The 13956-nt window shown below is 38.0% G+C and overlaps 1 protein-coding gene across 2 annotated transcripts in view; it reads left to right on the top strand.

The window, feature by feature from the left end:
- Nucleotides 1-12245, top strand: part of Aper1_13 (protein obstructor-E) — a 29329-nt gene extending 17084 nt beyond the window's left edge. The window contains exons 2-5 of one of the 2 annotated variants that reach the window (XM_011193287.3): nt 2961-3170; nt 3259-3447; nt 3512-3722; nt 11301-12245. In XM_011193287.3, the coding sequence (XP_011191589.1) occupies nt 2961-3170; nt 3259-3447; nt 3512-3722; nt 11301-11355 (665 nt within the window). In that variant the 3' untranslated portion in view covers nt 11356-12245. Of the gene's footprint in view, nt 1-2960; nt 3171-3258; nt 3448-3511; nt 3723-4083; nt 4916-11300 lie in introns of those variants that run through there. The other variant, XM_011193277.3, reaches the window with a different exon arrangement.
- Nucleotides 12246-13956: the final 1711 nt, after the last annotated feature.

The following is a 13956-nucleotide window of genomic DNA, read 5'->3' as shown; positions in this document are numbered from 1 at the left end:
GAATTCCTGTAATCAATTAAATGCAAATAAATTTAGTGGCGAACCACATTTTAGAATAATTGAAAGCATTAATGGAAATTGAAATCGCACAAAAAGTTAAGCTTTTCGAATGCATAAAAAACGAGCTGGATTGAAGCTGTTAATCTATATAATTATATACATAAACAAATATATTTGTATGAAGGCAAGCGACAATAGCAATTATTTATTGGAAATTTCAAGTTTTTCCCGCAATTAAATTAATTCAAAGCAAACGGCATCAAGTATCCAGTAACTAAACAAACTAAACGCTAGAGTCACCCTGTATGATTGGTACATGCGTATGTACACTTTCCAATTGCGATTTGCGCGTGTGACCAGCGGCGTGTGTTTTTTTTCGCCGCAGGTCGTCCCTTTCGCCCGAATTCGGCTGCTTGATGAGCGATAACCTAATTGCGAAACCGCAAAAGTGTGGCAACGCTCATCATGCACACTTTAAACTCGCAGACATACACGAGCGATTCGTATTCGTATGTGCCGTTGCATTAAAGTTGGCAAATGCTGCTGCTGCTGGCTAGCGGTAAAACAACTAAACGCTACTCAATCTAACCAACATTTGACTGATTGCCAGCAAAACAAACAGCCAACAAATGAAACATAAACATCAAGGCAACAACAAAACAACAACATTAAACAAGCACTCACTAGCCAAGCCACTAAAGGCGAGCGGGGGAGGAGGTGGGTGGAGAGTGCTAGTAGTAGTAGTCAGTGGTCATATGTCTATGGATGTGTCTGTATGTGGGTACGAATGGGAGCGCTTTGGAAACAAACGCTGTGCAGCAACAACACAAACAAATGCTGCAACAGCAAATAAAGTCCGGGGAAAAATAGAAATAATTTTGTTTGCTTGCACACATTTGATCAAAAGTTAAAGGCTTAGTTAGCGACCGCAGCAACGAACGCTCGCAGCAGCAAGAGAGCAAATAGAGAAATAATTTACTGTACTGCAGGGATTCAAAGACGAAATGGAAGGCATAGCTGAAATTGAGGCAGGTCCAAAAAACACTATTTAATGGACTAATATTTAGAATAAGGACGGAATTTGATGGAAATAATATAGCGGCAATTTACAGTTAGGATCTCAGCTTACATAACACCGAATTTCTCCAATAATTAAACTACATACTCATATTTGTCTGCTTTCCTACAGAAATGTCGGGATTTTTCGTTAATTTTTGAGTGTATGTCAAGGACCGCACTGTTGTTGTCCTTCGTTAAATACCTGCCAAAGTGATTATGTTTTACAACAAAACTCAAAAGCAACAACCTCGTGGCAAGTTGGAGTAACTGTTTACAAGCATTTGCCAGCCAACAGCCAACGGCCATCAAACCGTTAGACCATCAATTGAACAAACCGACCACCGACCAGCGGTTGCAGTGGTATTTTCTGATTTACAGTTACTATTTATTTACACGCCCACACTGGACGGTCATTTTTTCGGTTTGTTGTTTTAATTTTTGTTATTGTTGGCTTTGCGGTTTTTGTTTATGTTGGCTAACTGACAAGCGGCCACAAAAGACTGCCACTAAAACACACACACACCGGTCGCGCAGTGCCAGCGCGTTGTGGCAGGAGCGCGTGTGTTGCATGCAACGGACAGGCGATGCGCTGCGTTGCTATTAAATTGCAAAAGTAACTGTATTGCACAATTGTTGTTATTGGTATTATTGTGTCTCCCTCGCCTCAGCGCCCTTGTGCCAAGCCACACGCACGCTGGTCATGGCTATTAATATTGAACACACTTTGATGCTGCCATTATAATTTATTTATTTATTTTATTTTATTTTATTTTATTTCTCATTTTGCATTTTGTATTTTGTATTTATTTGCGTCGCGTTTGCTCTTGCTCTTGCTTTTGGCGGAATTTTAATTAAATATTTTCAGTGAAAGCAATTTAATTGTAACGAAAATCAGCGTGATAGTGCCGCACATGCACACGCAGTGTTGTTGTACAGGGAAATAAAGGTGCAAGCTGCCACACTTGCCACATGCAATATGACACACACGCCAGAGGAAGCGTTAATAAATATTTTTGTTGCCGAATTTTCAGGGACGTTGAGGGGGGGTTAGTTGCAAGTACGGTGGTTAAAGGCTTTAAAACTACGGCGGATAGGTTTTTATATATATTTTTGTTATAATGGTAATAATTTGCAATTTTCCCTATCAATTTTCTATTATCAAAAAAAAAAGGAAATAAAATTTAAAAAATTTATATAAAGTCAAGCTACTAGATTTTAACGCTAAAATTTCCATTTCCAAACCCATAGCCATAATGCGTGGCATACACTCTGCAGTGCTGCCACTGGCGCACAATTCAATCACCTAACGGAAATTTTCAAATTTACACAATTTGCTTGCTGCTGGCGGCAGATGCGCACCGGCAACAATTCAGTCCATTTTAGTTGCTTATCTTAAAACAACGCCATTAAAACTGCATTACACATTGATTGCTCCCGAAAGCCTTTCTGTATGTGAGAGCATGGAGAGTGAAATTCGCCCGCAAATGGCAAATATGCTGTCAGCCATGGCCTGCCAGTGCACAAACAAACAATCGCAAATACGCCAGCGGTCCATGGAAATGACTACTCAACTGATATGTTTACATGTGCCACAAAATGGCGTTGTTGCCACATTTTGCAGTTATTCAATACACGCCCGCAATGCATTAGCAACAATCGGCGAAATGGGTGCATCAAACTACAACACACTTTATCAACAACCGCTCTGACGAATGCATTTATTGTTGTAACGTCTAACTGTAAAGAGTAGTTTGCCACTCTTGATGGCTGTGTTCCGCTTTTCCAGTTTAAATAACTATTTATGCATTAGCTACTTACCACTTAGTTATTAGTCCAATATTGCACCACCTATTTTCTATCAACAACAAACAATTTACTTAATTCTTCTCTCTTCTTTACAGCCGTCGCTCAAGATAGCTTCAAGTGCCCCGATGACTTCGGTTTCTACCCACATGACATTTCTTGCGACAAATACTGGAAGTGCGACAACAATGCTGCGGAACTGAAGACCTGCGGCAACGGTCTCGCCTTCGATGCCTCAGACCCGAAATTCCTGACGGAGAACTGCGACTACTTGCACAATGTGGATTGCGGTGATCGCTCTCAATTGGGTGAGTTGTCGCTACTTTTCTGCAGAATACTTTGTATTCTCAATTGCCTTACATAATACTAAACTGACCCTTGAATTATCTACTATAGAACCACCAATTTCGACACCACACTGCTCCCGCTTGTACGGTATCTTCCCCGATGAGAACAAATGCGATGTCTTCTGGAACTGCTGGAACGGTGAACCATCCAGATACCAGTGCTCGCCCGGTCTTGCCTACGATCGTGATGCCCGTGTGTGCATGTGGGCCGATCAGGTGCCAGAATGCAAAAACGAAGGTAAGGCACTTTAAACTGATCAAAAACCGTCTTTTACTAATTTCTCTTCACTTTCTTGTTGTAGAAGTTGCCAACGGTTTCAGCTGCCCCGCCGCCGGAGAACTTGCCAACGCTGGCTCTTTCTCGAGACACGCTCACCCCGAAGATTGCCGCAAGTACTACATCTGCTTGGAGGGTGTTGCTCGCGAATACGGTTGCCCCATCGGCACTGTTTTCAAAATTGGTGATTCTGATGGCAGCGGCAACTGCGAAGACCCAGAGGATGTTCCCGGATGGTGAGTACTGAAGCTAATCTTATAAATTTCCGGCTTTGTTTGCATGCAATGAGACTAATATTATTTAGTAGTCTTTTCATTTACTAACGGTATTAACGGTAACTCTTAAGATTGATTTTACTAATTTTCCCACTCAACCCCTTAGCTTTTAATATGCTTTGAGGAAGCTTTCAGCGGTTTCTCACTTAAGCGCTCTTTTAAATTGCACTCTCTTCATTTGTTTCCTTTGCATTCCTCTACTCATAAGACTTGCACGACTCAGTATCCCAACATACAACATATCATTTTTAAGTTTTCGTTTCGCGAGATATCCTCTAACCCGTTTTACCTTTTCTACCATCTCCACATTATACAATTACAGCGAAGACTACTACGGCGATTTGGACTTGAAGAGCATCCGCAAAAGTGAACTCTTAGCTGGATTGAATAGCGAAGGTCGCACAAAGAACGCACCAAAAACCAAAGCAGCCGCTGCTTCCTCCTAAAAACTCTAAGAAAAATCTCTCCCACGCAATTTTCGTGAAACTCTGACTTTGTCCCCACTTTCTCACACATCCACACACATAAAACAGTTGTAAATTCACCTTGTACTCCATAAAACACTTCCCCACATCAAATGCGTCGAAGCCTTCGACTGTTCTTTTCCTCCCGCAGAATTTTTTCGCTATCTTACCTATAGGCAACGGCATTTCTTTCTAAGAGGAGTGCTCCACCTCCAAGGCGGTTTTTCTTCTTTTGAATTATGAATACGCCTTGAAACATTCACTTAATTTATATGAAAACTCCATTTTCGTTTCGAAAATCCCACAATAAGATTCATTGTTTGCAAAAAGTTGAAAAGAGCGAAAGAGAAATTGAAAATTCGGAAAGCGTCTCACTCTTTTTGGGAGTGAAAAAATGCAGAGCTTTCACAGTTATCAGATCAGTTTGGAGGAATAGTGACTTGGCGGGTGAAATTAATGCGTTTTGGGTAATGAAATAGAAACTCTCGACGCTACAATGAAGGTGAATTAACGGGAGTTACATTAATAAGAAGAAGAAGAAGAAGTTGAGTGTAATCTGAAATTGTCGCGCTAATTTTAGAGATTTTGTACGTTTAAGTGATTATTGATTGTAAGTTTATAATTTTATTATATAAAGAGAAAAAGAAAAAGAATGAAAAACCCAAAATAAAAAAAATAAATAAAATAAAATACAAACTTCTGTTTTTCATCTACAAAAAGAATGGTATTTAAGCAAAGGTAATGAGACATTATGTCGTAGGGCTCTGAAGAGCTATGACTTGTTTAAAATTTCTCTTTCAGTCTGTAAATAAAGAAAAAGTAGCATGACTGTATATAAATATATCCTGTAAAAATATGATAGCTGCCTTCAAGATCTCACCTGTTTTAAAAATTTTCTCAGTATCGTTCAACATTAACCGTTATCGTTCCTATATATAAACTATTGTGTACATAAATGCGACATTCGAACACTTCATCTCTCTTCCAGTAAACAAAATAGAACAACAAAATATCCACTCTTCACAAATAAACACCTATCAATACTTCAGATCTCCCACTCAAATAGTTGATTCTTCTTGCAGTTAAATCATACTCCTTAACATTTGTACTCCGTATTGTTCAAAGGCAATTCGTGATCACTTCTATATTTGTTGTCTAACTTAACCTGCAATTTTATCTGTATTATATACGTATTGTGTACCTGTATAATGTGTCTAACATACATTTTTTTCTGAAAAATAATTAATTTAGTGTAACTCAAAACCAAAACATGTTTCTTTGTGTTATTTTTATGTATTATTTCCTCCTTTATGTAACTCTTTCTTAACAAAATTATGAAATATTTTATTTTTGGTGAAGTATGATTTAAATAAATAAGTAGATTATTCATTACTCACGCCACGTGATGTGTAGGTTTTGCGTGGTCCTCAATTGTTGTTATGTATGAAATTCTCAAGTACTTTTGTACCGGCATGACAGTACTAAACAACTCTCGACCACTTTTACCGTTGTACTACCAGTTAGGTTTTAATGCTTGAACGTATTGAATCTAGTTAGGTATTTCCAATATATTACGGAAAGAAACTGAGTCAGGAAGACTCATTCCCAAACACCTACATAATAAAGCATTGGGATTGTGAGTCCATCTTAACTACAGTTCTCACTATCCTTTTCGTCTATCTAAATTGAATTGCCGGTTTTGTCCATAATATCACATTTAGGACGTCCGTGGGGTTTACAGAATTTGGTGCTTTTTCATCTTCTCACAACATATTGCGAATATTGTATAATAGTTTTGTTCACATAATGATTGTTTATAACCTACAACTACACGAGTTAGATATAGGAAAGTATGTTCCGAGCGTTCGTGCATAAAGTGACTAAAATTTAAGATATCTTGATAAAACTCGGAATAAAACTTTACACAGATAATGGAGATGTGACAAAATCAAGTCCCCGGATATCGAACATGAATACCTCAGTGCTTTTGACTAACCGATAATATTGGTAAATATCTCAGATGTTTTATCGAAATTCAGAGAATTTGTTTGTCCTCTATAACTCCCCTAGCATTGCATTTTATATAGTGGTTAATACGTCAGATATTTTAACAAAATAAAGTGAACATATAATCTTGGATATATTGTTGCTTGGTGCCGTAAATGTGTGAAATTGGTCCAGGAATTGCTCCACCTTCCATATACAATATATAATAATTTTCATGATTCTAGGGAACTTTAGACCGATTAAATGGGTCAAATTGTGTGTTCTCTTAATAAAATTAATTAAACAACACCACCCTTTCTACCGTGTTAATAATTGAAGATCAGCATCGCATTTAGTGGTTCTGTTCTGATAGTAGCTTTAGGAGAATGCTTGTGATTTTTTTTTGCCTCAAACAACTAATAATGCCGGAGCTCTTGTACTTAGTATGTGTCATAATTCCAGCGATTACCTCTGCGAATCGGGTATGAAAAGCATAAGATAAGATAAGAAAGCATAAGAAATATTAGTATCCGAATAGTTTCCTATACCAATTCAATGATCTGGCAGGGTTTGAAATGAAAGTACTGAGATGCATTCATATTCACTCCGAAGATCAGCACTCACACTGATCAGCAGCTAATTGCTTTAGTAGTATGAATTTAAGTTGTGAATAAAATCAAATTAACGTGCAAAGTATTTTGTGCGAAATTTTTCAAATCATATCACATTTGTATGTTTTGTGGTAATGTGTTTAACCACTCTCTGTTTGTCTCTCAATCTCTCAAGCTGTGTAAATGAAAAGTAATGAATGCAAAAGCTGCAAGTTAGTTTTCACAGCTGAAAGTAATCGCAATTACCCTGCATTACTTAAGCAAACATTTGTGTGTTTCTCGACAAAAAAAAAAAATAAAGAACTCAGGCTAAATAGCACTGAGGCTGAGAGCGGCACTGAAATCTGATTGCACTTTTGCTGGCTTGATGCTTAAGTTAATAGAAAGTTAATGTTGACGCAATAAAAAGTCATGAGGCATGAAAACCACAGGCGACGCCGCAGCACCGAAGTATTGTAAACTGTAGTAGTAAACAACAACAAACAACAATTGCACAAATAAAAACAACGACATAGCAACAACAACAAAAAAACAAAAAACAAATGCAACACAAACAACGTGAGTTGCTGCGTGAGTGTTTATGTGTGTGTGTGGCAAAGGCGAAAAACGCATTGCGCTAAGCATAAAGCTCCGAGCCAACTGACACACGAACGAACAATATAAACACAAACAGCAACACAGCCGCACACACACATGCGCAGTGCCTGGCGCTGGCAAAGGATTGCGAATGAGGTTAAAAAGTGTTTATGTTTAGTCACAATTAAAAGTTAAATTCGCTTTGTGTGTTCGCATGCAAATAACCACGACAAACGAACGCCTGACGGCCGATGGCTGAGGGGCTGTGAGGTTGTGAAGCTGAGAGGTGGACGGGTTTGAGGGGGAGCGGCTCTGAGCAATGGCAGTTGTCGAGTTGTCGACAGGAAAGCAGCAAAGTGTAACCGCATTCTTCTATTTGCAATGCATTTATTGTCGGTTTGTCGTCGGTTGAGCTGTTGGCTTGCCAGCTGCTTAGTCGGCTGGTGAGCTGGTGGGCTGGTCTGGCGGCGAGCAGTTGCCAGGCTAATGTGGCTGCCTGTGTGCTCCATTCGCATGATTATTAGTAGATTTACGGAGGAAAAAATTGCCAAACACGCGTGTGTATGTTCGTGAAAAAACGACTCTGCACGAGTCACAAAGCAGAATGCTGCGTGAATAAACGCAGACAAAGTGTAATTGTACGCAATTTCTTTCGCACTAACTGTAATTTAGCCTAAAAACAGGCGCACAGAAGCGTTCGCAAAACAAACATAACGAGCGTCGCAAAAATAAAATAAACACAAAAGGTCGTCGCAAAGTCCTAAATTTGGACCAACCACATTTGACTTTAATTATTTTTAATTGTGTTAGCAAAGTGGACAAAACCTATTAGCACCGACTGGGACTAGCAAATCAAAGTAAACTTAGGGAGAGATTACAAGTGGTAAAGACTTAAAAATCTGATGGGATTTTGACTATCACCACATTATCGAGCTAATCTTCTTACTTTTAGCTCTCTCCAATCAACAATTAAAATGCAATCAGTTGATTCTTGAAGAAATGTCGAGGAGCATCGGAACTTCCTTATATTCAACCGACTACATATATGGATGTATAATGTTTCACGCCATATAAAGAAGCGCAAAAAATATGCAATGGTAATACAAATTTCCCACGAAAATCCAAGACAACTCAAAAGGAGTTTCTATTGATTCCATATTTCCAAATAAATAGTTGTTCATCTACTTTCTAATTAGTTTTAACTAAAGTCAGCACAGAAGCCTTGCACTGCATATTCACATCGCTTCGAATATTTCCACCTAAGTCACCGTTGTATCCAAACACACACACGCACTGTTAATAAAAGCGAAAACAAGAAATGTCAAAGTCAGAGAAAAATATCCAGCTAATTCCACAAAAGCTCACTACAAATCAGCACTAACATACCGAACAACAACAACAACAACAACAAGGGGCAAAGAGTCAGCAGTCAGTTTGAGCTGAATGGGATTTCATGTGCACGTTTTCAAGGCTTCGTTACGTCCACTCGGACAGCTGAAATCTTCAACGCTAACTTTATACAGCTGTCATGTTGGCTTTAACGGGCTAGCAGCGTCGCATCTACACATGTACTCGAATATATATTTGTATGTGTGTATGTATGTGTTTAACTACATGTGTCCTTGGAGCGCTTCATAGTCAAGTCGATCTGCGAAGCTGTTGCTGCGGCGAGTCAAAGCAACACCAACCAGTTTTTGTTTGTTTTTGTTGTGGCGCTTACTTACACATATTTACAGTGAAAATCTGTTTTCATTTCGTTTACCGTTAGTTTTGTTATTGTTGCGCCATGCGCTTTCTTTTCACTGTGTTTGCACGACAAGACGGTCCGCTTTGGTCAATTTAATTTAATTGAATTTTATTTAATATATTTTGCGCTTGACAATCTTTGTTGCGGAGACCCGCAAGCACCCTGTAGGAAAAGCGATGGAATAGATGTAAAACTTGTGTTTCAAATTAAATGAAAAATTTTTAGAATATCTTCTCGAATAGTGAACAGAATTCTTCAGATGACTTATAACTGCATCTTACTTAGTTCCAGGGCCATAGAAAACTAGTACCAGTACAGGTGTGCATACCGTTGACCACCAACCTTTTGAATTGACTTGCTTGTCTTCATAATTTTTCAAATTTTGCTTTAATTTCTTATTTCTACTTAATGCTGTCCCTTGCGTTATGGCCACCGTCCATTCTTTACAGAGCATAAGTATCATCGAATTTCATCTGCTTTGTGTCCTCCTGCGCTTTAGCTTAGAGAAATGCAGTCAAACAAATTTGCCACGTGCCCGGCGGCTACTTTATGTGTGTCAGACAAAGCAACAACGAAGCCAATTTATGTTCTCCGCGAATGAACTTGTCTTCCATCAGAATGTGTTCTACTATTATGAAAATATATCAAGGCCTCTGTGATTGCATTTGCTTTCATACCAAACTTACATTTTTTCTTTAGTGGTTTTCACTTTTCGTTGATTTCGCTTCAATCAATCGTGTTATAGGGTAGTACTACTCTCTTAAAACAGCAATCACGCTACTGCCTGCCTAGCTCTCTTTGCTACCTTGCCGAACCTCAATTATCCTGATGTGCCGCATTTCAGATTTATTTCTGTTTTCCTCGTTGCTTGATTTGCGGTTATCTCAGCCACTTTCCCCACTTTGAAAATTCGAATTTCGACAGCATGTCTGGCTCACTGATCCAATGGTGAATCATAACGGCAAGTTGTTGCTTGCAGTTCCTGGAATTCGCTACACTTGAATGTGAGTGCTTAGCTGTGAACTCGTTTTCCTATTTTTGCCACTTATATACGAGTATACCCGGGAGTTGTTGGGTATGGGCGGCAGTGGATGCGGCCCACCATTGGTAATTGCTTTTGTGTGTCACTTTGACATTTGTGGTGAGCATTAACGGACCAGTTGGTTAGTAAGGCACGCGATTTATGTGCTGTTATTGTTCTATTTATTTCAGTTTAAATTTTCGATTTTCGGCCGATGCAGCATCTTTAAAATAACCAGTATTTCGCAAAAAATCCAACGAAGAGATTGGTATCAGTTATTCGTCCTCTATTTTACGAGACCCCTTTTTAGATTCAAAATCATAATTTATTACTATCATAATCCGTTGTTTTCGATTAAATATTGTTGTAATAATTAGGTGCTCCATTTTCAATTTGGGTTGGTTGGATTCAATATTTTCCCTCTTTTATTCGTACAAATATCGACGAATAACATCTAATGGAGTAACTTTATTGTTTATTGAATATTTTCTGGTCCGTGGACATTACTAATTACAAAACTCCATTTTTTCCCGAGATCTTGAAAGTATTGTTCTTAATTCTCTAAAGCATTTAAAAACTTTGGAGAAAGCTCTTTTGCAGCGACTAAGTAATTTACTTATATTCGTAAAATTTCTTTATGACTCTAATCAAAATGAATATCCTTTTCATATTTCCTTTGTAACTAATAAATATTCGTTATTCGTTAGTAATTGTAACTTCGTGTGGTTGTTGTGTGTATTTTGTTGTAATCTCCTGAATACGTTTAAACCACAATGTATATATATAAACAAAACAAGGACTGAAATGCGTATGCAACCAAAAAAAGTGCGAACTAAGAAACGACGGATTCAGACCACCACTAACGGAAATGGCAATTAAAGCCAAGCAAAATGAAAAATTCTATGCCAACGAATAAAAATTAAATTAAACTAATTAAAGCGAATCAACAAAGAAATGGTTACAAATGAAAAAAACGAGCCACTAAAGAAACAACAACACAAAATACAAAAAAAAAAAAAAAAGAAAAAAGAAAAAGCAAAAAGAAATAGAAAAAATAAAGAATAAGCCAACATAATAAAGAATAAAACCTTTTCCCCTTTGTTTATTCAATGTTTTCTTTCCACATTTTTATAGCGAGGATTACTATGGTGATGTAGATCTGAAGGCTCTGAAAAAATTGGGCTATTAAAAGAGCCCAAAGTGCACGTCGGACGGATGGCGGGCGGTGGGTTGTGTGCCGGGTGAAGACCAAAAGAGATTAAGTGCAAAGCAACGAACCCGGAGCGAAAGAAAGGGATGTATGTGTGTGCGTGGGTGGACGGATGTGGAGATAGCGCAGGCGAAAAACGTGGAAGATACTATTTAGAAATGCAGCGAAAATTAACAAATACAAACGGAAAAACACGCGGGTGCACAGTCGCCACGCAATCAACACAAAATCACATACACCTACTCTAAGACTGAGCTACAACAACAACAACAGCAACTTCCATCACGACAAATTCGTCACCACAATTTTCTTCAAAGGATTTCCATTTAAATTGACAATGCCGAGAGATAAACAAAAAAGCACAAAGAAAGCGCGCTGCCAAAGGGAGAAGGGAGAGCCGCCACAAGCCCAGCTATTCATGCCACATCTATAAAAGTGTCTGTGTGTGTGTGTGTGGTCCGACAACGCACTAAATCTGCGCAAGCAAGCAAATATGTTTATGTACATAAGTGCGTCTGTATGTTAGGTAATATATATGTGGCATAAATGCAATAATAAGCAGAGCAATAAACGATCGCATTTAATTTGTCATTAGCCACACCGCATGCAGCTTTCCGATATTTATTGCTAATACTTTGATAGCAGCATGTTAATTTATTAATTAAAATCACACCCACGCAACTGTACCGTTAGCTACAATTGCACGAACACCACACACAAACACACTCGAACACACACAAACAGAAACGCTTGCCAGCACAGCTTTCGAGTGCGAAACACACAATTCTAACGGTCACGTATCTACTAATAAACGCTCAAATAAATACTTAAATTCTGTTAGATAATGCGTGAGCGCACACACACACACATTATACACAGACACAGACAGAAAATAGCAAATAAGCACACACACATAAATATATATGTATATATGGATATGGCACATAATCTGTGTATATTCGATTATTATACTGTACATTAGTGTATATATGTATGTAAATTTGTACTCTTAAGTGTTGATAAATGGCAGGATCAGTGCACCAGAGTCAATATAATTTAGTATTTTGTATTTAAGTTACGAATAAATCGAGAATAAAATGCGATTGCAATTTATGCACAAATTAAATTAAATTTCCACTTTCGAAAATGCGCACAAGAGGTGGGTAAAATCCATACCCAGAATGGGCCATACAATTTAAATGACAAAATTTATTAAATATATTTTTCAGGTCTTCAATAATAATATTTAAATTGTCTTAAATCGTTAAATAGTTTCGTCAGGGGATTTTAAAACAAAATTATTTTAAATTGGTTTAAATTATATACAGAGTTATTATAGTAAATGATTACAACAAATATTAATTGCATATCGATACATTCACCGCAAGGTGTGCCAGATACACCACAATCTATGCATATTATCTACCCCAAATGTCATATGAACCATAATATTATCATACACACTTATTCCAAGGAGCGAAAGGATAATCCTAAAATTCATCATTTACCAATTTATATGTTCAGAAATTTAATACATCAACCTAATATGTCCCCCTTCTCCCTTCCCTCTCTTCCGCTTTTTGTCTTTTGAATTTCATCTTTAAAAGGTCTTGACATAACCTACAAAACTACGCTAGGCATGATTAGTTTGGATATTGCGTTTAACAGTTATAGACGTGTAAACAAGAAGTTGACTAACGTCGAAATTGGCGCTATTTTAAAGTTGTCCTTCCTTAAAGGCAAACCCGCTTGTGTGTTTGGTGGGATTGGAAGGGAATCATCAAATCAAACGCTTAGTTCTACCATCTACTGCGAACAACTGGACCGCTTGTAGCATCCAGAATTGGCCAACAGAAAGGGTGTAGTGTTTCACCAGGACAACGCCAGATCACACACTTCGTTGATGACTCGTCAGAAGCTACGAGAGCTCGGATGGGAGGTTTTATCGCATCCACCCGCCCGGATATAGCGCCAAGTGATTCCCACCTGTTCATATCCATGGCGAACGCCTTTGGTGGTGCAAAGTTGAACTCAAAAGAGGCTTGTGAAAAGTGGCTGTCCGAGTTCTTCGCAAATAAGGAGGGGCTTCTACCAGGGGGTATTATGAAGTTGCCCTCTAGATGGAAACAGATTATCGAACGAAACGGCGCATATTTGAACTAAAATCGGATCACTGTAACTCTTTTTTATAAAGCATTGACTAAAGAGTAAAAAAAGCGGAAGGGATATATATGTCAACCTAATATGTACGTATATGTATATATTCATATTTTGCTTATTAAATCATATTGAGATATATTAAAACCTAAGATTATATGAACAGATTAGCTTGTTTAAGCTACAAAAATTTTTTAGTTCCAACATTTTCCCTACTACCGCACAGTATTGAGTTGAGAAGTGATAGATTAGAGCATGAGGCGGAAAGTAGGGAGTACCCTCATTCGGAGATTATTCAAAGATCAGTCGGTTAACAGATTGAATAGTTCATGATAGTGCTAAAGGGAAATTACTTACGCCTTTTTAACGGCCTTTCTTTTAAAAGTCATTTATATATGTACCACAGTATATTTGAAATGGGGT

This window comes from Zeugodacus cucurbitae, chromosome 2, assembly GCF_028554725.1.
Source record: "Zeugodacus cucurbitae isolate PBARC_wt_2022May chromosome 2, idZeuCucr1.2, whole genome shotgun sequence".
NCBI classification, from domain to species: domain Eukaryota; kingdom Metazoa; phylum Arthropoda; class Insecta; order Diptera; family Tephritidae; genus Zeugodacus; species Zeugodacus cucurbitae.
The sequence above is the reverse complement of the archived record's forward strand: the minus strand, read 5'-3'. Positions and strand labels throughout refer to the sequence as shown.